At 29.9% G+C, this 7,644-nt stretch overlaps 1 protein-coding gene across 1 annotated transcript; it reads left to right on the top strand.

The window, feature by feature from the left end:
- On the top strand, positions 1-3,290 carry LOC123888214 (probable protein S-acyltransferase 1). Its single transcript, XM_045937187.1, has 6 exons — positions 1-111; positions 1,078-1,257; positions 1,359-1,667; positions 1,791-2,012; positions 2,129-2,586; positions 2,798-3,290. Exons 1-5 carry the CDS (start codon positions 1-3, stop codon positions 2,546-2,548), a joined length of 1,242 nt encoding a protein of 413 aa, XP_045793143.1. The 3' UTR covers positions 2,549-2,586; positions 2,798-3,290.
- The last annotated feature ends 4,354 nt before the right edge of the window (positions 3,291-7,644 follow it).

Below are 7,644 nucleotides of genomic sequence, written 5' to 3'. Positions count from 1 at the left end.
ATGATGAACACCTCAAATAATAATTTGGCTTCTTCTCCCTCCCCTTCTGTGGCTGTCTCAGTGGAACCTCCCAAAACCAGAAGGCTCTATCAAGTTTGGAAAGGAAACAATGTAAGTTTCCTTTCCTTTTTTTCTTAATTTTTTTTTTTATTGTTTTGTATTTTTTCATAGACCCTTTTTATTATTTATGTTGTTTTTTTGTTTTTCTTTGATCAAAATCAAAACTTTTGGTTAATTGGTTCTCTTTCCATGTTACAAACAAAATGAGGGCAAAAATGGAGAGAAAAAAACTTTAAAAGTTTTTGAGGTTATTGGGTGGTAGAATCATAGTTTGAGGTGTTTGATGGTCTATAGGATGGAAAAGAAATGAAATATTGTGATGTTGAAAAAAAATGTAGAAATGTAATTTCTTAGAATTTTGAGTTTTTAATGGTGAGTGAAGATTTTAGTCCTCCAATGTAATTTTTCTGTTGTTGATCAGAATATACACTTAGATGAAGAGAATTTTGGGGGGATATGGATTAGTGTAAGATGTTATAGATTCTGTATTTGTGGAGGTTAAGTTCATTTAGATGAAGAGAAAAAGTTCAAAATTTGAAATATTTTGACAGTAGGTACGATACAAGGTGAATTGATTACTTGCCGCGAATTGCATAGCTTTTTAGAGGATATTATTGCAATGCACAATGATGGAGGATTAGGCCATTAGGGTATAAGAGGTGATTTTCAAATGGCTTTTTCGTTAATGTAGGCTAAGGAATATTTTGATGATTCCTTTTATCGGCAGTTGAATGGTCGAATCTCTTCTTCGATCCGACTGTTACTAGGAGAGCAAGTCATAAGGGTGGCTTTGTGGTTGGAAGTGTTGAGAGTCATAGGGAGACAATATTGAAATCTCACTCTCCAGTAACATCTAACAAGTCTAACAATTTTTTAACATTTTCCTTTCCAAATAAATAAATAAAAAGACGGTTACTTGGATCCCAAGAAAAAGGATAGGGCCTTAGATTAGAGTGAAGTTGTTAACTGAACTATGATGTAAACTGATTTCTGATAGAGCTTATTTTTTCATGTCAGAAATTTCTTTTTGGTGGAAGATTAGTCTTTGGGCATGATGCAAATTCTCTTTTTTTGACATCGTTCCTGATCGGAGGTCCAGCAATAATATTCTGCATAAGAATGCTATTAATAATGAATGAAGACGGCACTCTTTTTAACCAACTTGTATTTACTGGAGGAGTGATCCTCACAATTTTGGTTGGTAAAGTTATAAAATTTACTTTATCAATAGTAATATCTACTTATAGTTTCTTCGTGATATTTTAAGCACGAGGTTTCATTTCATCGGTTGAATGCAGGATTTTATATTTCTCTTCATGACATCTGGTAGAGATCCAGGAATTATCCCCCGGAATTCACAGCTACCTGATTCAGATGAATCAGTTCACACTAATACGGCATCTATGGAATGGGTAAACAATCGAACTCCTAACCTCAAACTACCTAGAGTGAAGGATGTGATAGTCAATGGCCATACAGTGAAAGTCAAGTTTTGCGATACTTGCTTGCTCTATCGTCCACCACGTGCTTCTCATTGCTCCATTTGTAATAACTGTGTTCAGAAGTTCGATCATCATTGCCCTTGGGTTGGTCAGTGTATTGGATCGGTAAGTTTGATCATCATTACTTTGTCCATGTTTTTCGTATCTGTTTAATTTTGAACTAGCTAGGGTTGCTGATATTTTTAACAGAATCTAATACAGTTGTGCTTCTTATCATGTTTATTTTAGCGTAACTATCCGTTCTTCATAATGTTCATATCATCATCAACCGTGTTGTGCATATACGTTTTCTCGTTTTCTTGGGTTACCCTTCTTCATCAAGAAGGTGGATTGTGGGCAAACATGTCACGCGATGTCCTATCGGTCACTCTCATTGCATATTGCTTCATAGCCGTTTGGTTTGTCGGTGGCCTAACAGTGTTCCATCTTTACCTGATTTCCACCAACCAGGTATTCTCTTTCTCTTTTTAATGCTTTAATTCATTTGTGCTTATAGTCTATACATGTCTTTAAATTTGACCTTATATGCGTGTCTTATTTTCGACATTTTTTTTTTCTTCTTTTAGACAACTTATGAGAATTTCCGGTACCGCTATGATAAGAAGGAAAATCCATACACAAAAGGAATAGTGGCAAACTTCAAAGAACTTTCTTGTTCCAAGATTCCAAAACCACTGATCAATTTCCGACAATGGGTTGCCGAAGAGGAGGATATTCTAGACGAATCCTTTACTTCAGATCTTGAAAAAGGTTTTATAAGCTCAAAACAAAAGTTTGATATGGACATGGGATTATATGGAAAGGATGGTATGAAAGTTCCAGGTATTTTACAGGATTTGGATTACAACGGCATTGATGATCAACCGAAGAAAAAGGTAGGAGGAAAAGACGCTCCATTTGAAATTTTTGTTCCTGTCGATCAAGAACAAAAATTTGATCAATGGAGATCTAAAATTGGAGTCAATGCTCAAGATGTGAAGACATAGCTCCTTCAAATAGCATTATTGGTTCTTTAGACACTAAGGTACCATTTTGTTATTTGCTTTGGTCTCTATGTACATATAAAGATAACTTATGACTTATGTCCTAAATAATCAATGATAAATTTTTTATTTTTTTTGTAAATATTTACATATCTATGTCATGCTTTGATTTTTGAAATACAAGAGATAGAACAACACATCATAGAAGCTTGAGGACTTGTGAGAATGTTTCTGCTTTTTTTTTTGGTGCAGATCCATTTGGCATGCTGTTTTTGCTATTGAATGGGGTTGCTTGTGAAAAGGGTAAGGGTAGTGAATTGATTTATAATGGAAGTTGTAAAGGGAAACAAATGGTATGTCTCAAGGAAAACTCAGATATTCATTTGTCATTACTCGAAATGGCGAAAAAGTTGACAAGTTACAAAAATTGAGACATGTTCACTTATCATTGATGGACATACAAATGAGTGAAGGAACTGAATTAATGTAAAATGCATGTTCTTTCTGCTCTTTCTTAGCTTTAGTGTGGGTTGTATAAGTCTTGCTTGATCTGAAATTCTAATTGCGCCGTTATTTTAGGTAAAATGTCTTATATGTTACGTGCTTGCTCCCAAAATTTTTGTGGAAAGCGCTTAGTAGAAGATATTAAAGTTTTAGAACTCCGACTGGGGATCATGCTTCTCTCCCTCATTTGTTTTCTCTCCTTCTCATTTTCCTCGTTTAATGTCATATATACACTGACAAATGGAAATGGATTTGATGCGGTAAAAATTTATGCAGTCACTGCATCTCATCTGTTGAATGAACTTTGAATGGTTCATATTTTGACTTTCAATTTAGTGAAGTTAGAATACGAACCATCTGGCTTTCATCCAACGTTTGAGATACAATGACTGCAGAATTTTTTTACATGTATATATCTTTGTCCGCAACTACGAGAAACAAGCTTGAAAGAATTTATTAAGTAACTGTGAAGACAGTAAATTAAAGTCTAAAATCTAAGACAGTGAACTAATTTGTGTCAAGTTGCAAATCAAGAGAAACTCCAACTTGGTAATAGATTTATGATCAGAGTTAAATTTTTCAGATGCAATTGAGGGATACATTCTCACCGTAATATTACTACATTTTACGCTTAAACACTATATGCCATCACAACTGCAATAGTTATTGCATCGACCATATTTCGTTTCAATTTTCCGCAACATCAAGGATCACGACATAACTCGGTCTGCGACCAACATAAATAGACAAAAACTTACTAACATATAACACACAGGGCCTATAAGGAGAGTGATCATGTCACGAGCGCATCCGAAAAACTGACTCTTGGTAGGATTTTAGTGAGATATGAATTAAAACAAATGAGTATTATACTATTGGTACGTACTCGAAAACAAATGAATATTTTTTATTGTTAACAGCTAGTCATTGTTAATAGCGATGAAAACTTCATACCAATATCATCTTAACCCAAAAAGAATATGTTATGCAATTGTTATTGCAAGATTATCTTAATATTTTTGTCCTGTGTAATTGTTATACATAATCCGGCCGTGATTCTCATGTTTTTGTTTCAAGCTGTCTTTGAATAGAATTTCTAAACGAACAAGGTTTCATTGTCTTATATCCAATGCCATATGCTGGCATTCAACCATTTAAATTCTTAGTTAATTTTTTCTTATCCATCCTATAATAAGATATCCGTACTCTAATTAATTATATACTATTACTAATTAATTTTGGTCGTTTGTGTATATGGAGTAGTATCTTAATTTCATTGAACCAAACTACCTTAAGGGATTTGGATCTTCCCCTAAAACTGTTTTACGTACGATCTTAGTCGTACAAAATTAATCGGACGACTTTGATTTATTTAATTAATTTGATATAAAATTTAATCACAAGTATTCATTTCTAATCAGATGGTCATAAACAATTACTTAAACTAGCTAGCGCTTTGGAACATTATTAATGACAAATTAATAGAAAGAGACAAAAGATGTTTAATGTATGTATTGAGATTTATGAGTTGGAAGCAAGTGTATTTTTTGTATGTCACGTTGAGCCAAATGCCAGCTTTCAAAGCAACATATAGAATAATCATATCCCTCAACTAAGTGATGATTTATATTTTATAGTAATTAATTTCTTATAGAGAATATTCTAGACATCTCTTATATTCTAAATTTGTTCTAAAAAGCTATCTTTACCCTAATTTTATTTTTCCTCTTTTTTTTCAATGTGGTCTCCTTACTCTTCTTCTAATATCAACCGTTTAATTTCATTCCTTTTTTATATGGTCCACTTAATCTTCTTCTAATCTCAACTGTTTAACGAAACACATCATTATGAAAAAAATATATCTCTTATATTTTAAGTTTGTTCCAAAAAGCTATCTTTATCCTAATTTCATTTTCCCTATTTTTTTTCTATGTGGTCCCCTCCTCACTCTTCTTCTAATCTCAACAGTTTAATTTCATTTCTTTTTTATATGGTCCACTTAATTTTCTAATCTCAACCGTTTAACCAAACACATCATTATGAAAAAAATATATAATAAAAATCTTTTATTATCTCTTTTTTTTTTTGCACAACAAATACTAGCTCAAAAATATATAATAAAAATCTAAGTTTAATTTTTTTTTATAACTGTTTAACGAAATAAATCCTGCATGTCCATACATTTTTAATTCACCATTATTTGATTTTTACAATGCATCATTATTAAAAAAATATATAATAAAAATCTAGAATGAACATGATTGTCACGTTAGTAAAAAAATATAATAAAATAATTTGTAATGTTCACATTATTGTCGCATCATCGGAAAACGAGAACAACAAGCTAAAGATGCAATGTTCACATGATTCAAAATAATTTAGAATTGTTCAAAATATTAGCAAAAAATTTAGAATGAACATTATGAAACGAATACGCTAAAGTATAATATAGAATGAATATTGTATTAAAAATAATTTAAACTATTCCAATTAATTTTTGAATTGTTCGCTACGAAAATATTGTTGTCACGTTTCAATTACTATCTTTCTATTATTGACACACTAGACCCTTACCCGTGCGATGCACGAGTGTGATGCGATTGTTTTTATTTTACAATTGCAAAAAACTGAAACATTAAATATTATCAAAATAATAATAATAATAATAATAAAATAGAGAATCTGAGATTCAAAAGATTTATTTTCTAAGGAGAAGTGGTGTGGCATTGTAAGTGAGTGGTTAAATGAAGAAATATTATTGGTTTAAGGATTATGGTTTACTTTACATGAGTAACAGAATGACTATCTAAAATTTATATATACAGGAGTAATATGATATATCTCCGCACAACTTATAAATCTATTTCAAAACACACAAATGATTGGATGAAAAGATATGTGACAAGATCTAAGTCACACAATTGGCATATAAATAGTGACAAAATTAGAAAAACTCAAATAAAACAAAAGTTGAGTAAGAGCATCAACCTCACAGTTCAGTTCGTTTGAGTAAGAGATGATGACCCAAAACCTAAAATAAAAAATTATAAAAATAAGTATATCAATAAAAAAAATGAATAAATAAAAAAATAAAGGAAAGTAAAGTAAAGTAAAACAACTATTACATAATTCAATTAAAAATAAAGTATATATTATTTAATTTGTATCATAATAGAATATGAATACACATATACAGTAACAATTAACTAAACCTATAAATGATGTGCAACACAAAAGTTGAATGTATGATCTGCAATAAACAAAAAATGTCAAATTATCTTAATTTTATTTGTTATGCAAAAAGTTAATTTTTGCAAAAAATAAAATAACTACAACAAATCATGGTTTTAGAACCCGATGCACAAAAGATGAAGAGGCAAGATAATGGAAAGAGAAATTGCACATATAAGATATGAAAAAATCTATTCTCACATTCAACCGGAAAAGCAAATGGTAATCTATTCTCACATTAAACACATGATTGAGCATTAGGGGATGAAAATATTTGTTTCTAACATTCGTAATGGTAAGTTAGGAAAATATGAATAAGATACAAATTAAAACAGTTGTAAGCTATATATTAAAATATTGGTAGAAGAGTCCAAGGGATGAAAATTGAATGGTGACTTAAGAGATGAAAAATATATTACCGAGAGTTACAAAGTTAATTAGTGTGTATTTTTGTATTCTCCTTATTATAATATAGTAAGCAAAAGTTATTATATTCGCTAAAAAAAGTAAAGGCTAAGTAAAGACTTGAGTGAGTGTATATTAAAAAGCCATAAGTATATAAATGTAGAATATGAAAAGTATAGAGATGACAATAATAATAATAATAATAATAATAATAATAATAATAATAATAATAATAATAATAATAATAATAATAATAATAATATAATTAGAAAATGATGTGGCATTGTAGAGTGATTTAATTGGATTTAAATAGATGATGTGGCTAAATGAAACAATTTGATTGGTCTAAGTGGATTAAGGTTAGGAGAACTATTTAGGAATTATATATATATATATAGATTTGTATTTTCATATTTCTTATCTTGGAATTTAATTAATATATTTAATGTTGATTATTTTCAGAAGTTAATTGATACGCCAATTATTGTCACGTTTTAATTAGTGTCTTTCTATTATTGACACATTTATATTTTAAATTAATACGTCAGTTGTCTTTTAATTTCAGTTAGTATCTTACACATTTGTATTTTAAATTAATACACAAGTTGTTGTTTAATACACCAGACCATGGACTTTTTTAACCAAACAAATCAGAAATGTATTAATTTTAAAAAAAAAAAATCGTAAAAAAATATATTAATTTTAAAAAATTTATCATGGTTTTGTTTTTTCCCTAAAAAAAAATATACTATTATATATTGAAACAAATAAGAGTCATTGTCATACTATTATACATGTCTTTATAAGCTATTATTTCTTCTTCACCAATAGATTTCAATTTAGTCATTTCCGTTAGTTTTGTCATTAACACCGTTTGAACAATATACGTGTCAGTGTGTACAAGTATCCACATGTCTCTCCACATATGCAAACTGGTTGCCACATGTGACAAAATTGAC

This window comes from Trifolium pratense, linkage group LG6 (assembly GCF_020283565.1).
Source record: "Trifolium pratense cultivar HEN17-A07 linkage group LG6, ARS_RC_1.1, whole genome shotgun sequence".
Lineage (NCBI taxonomy): Eukaryota > Viridiplantae > Streptophyta > Magnoliopsida > Fabales > Fabaceae > Trifolium > Trifolium pratense.
The sequence above is the reverse complement of the archived record's forward strand: the minus strand, read 5'-3'. Positions and strand labels throughout refer to the sequence as shown.

What these genes read in the sequence shown, in the direction of transcription:
- LOC123888214 (XM_045937187.1), top strand. Translation starts at nt 1, where the DNA reads ATGATGAACACCTCAAATAATAATTTGGCTTCTTCTCCCTCCCCTTCT. An exon ending in AAGTTTGGAAAGGAAACAAT is followed by an intron (nt 112 to 1,077) that starts GTAAGTTTCCTT and finishes TTTTCATGTCAG; the next exon opens with AAATTTCTTTTTGGTGGAAG. An exon ending in TTGGTCAGTGTATTGGATCG is followed by an intron (nt 1,668 to 1,790) that starts GTAAGTTTGATC and finishes TGTTTATTTTAG; the next exon opens with CGTAACTATCCGTTCTTCAT.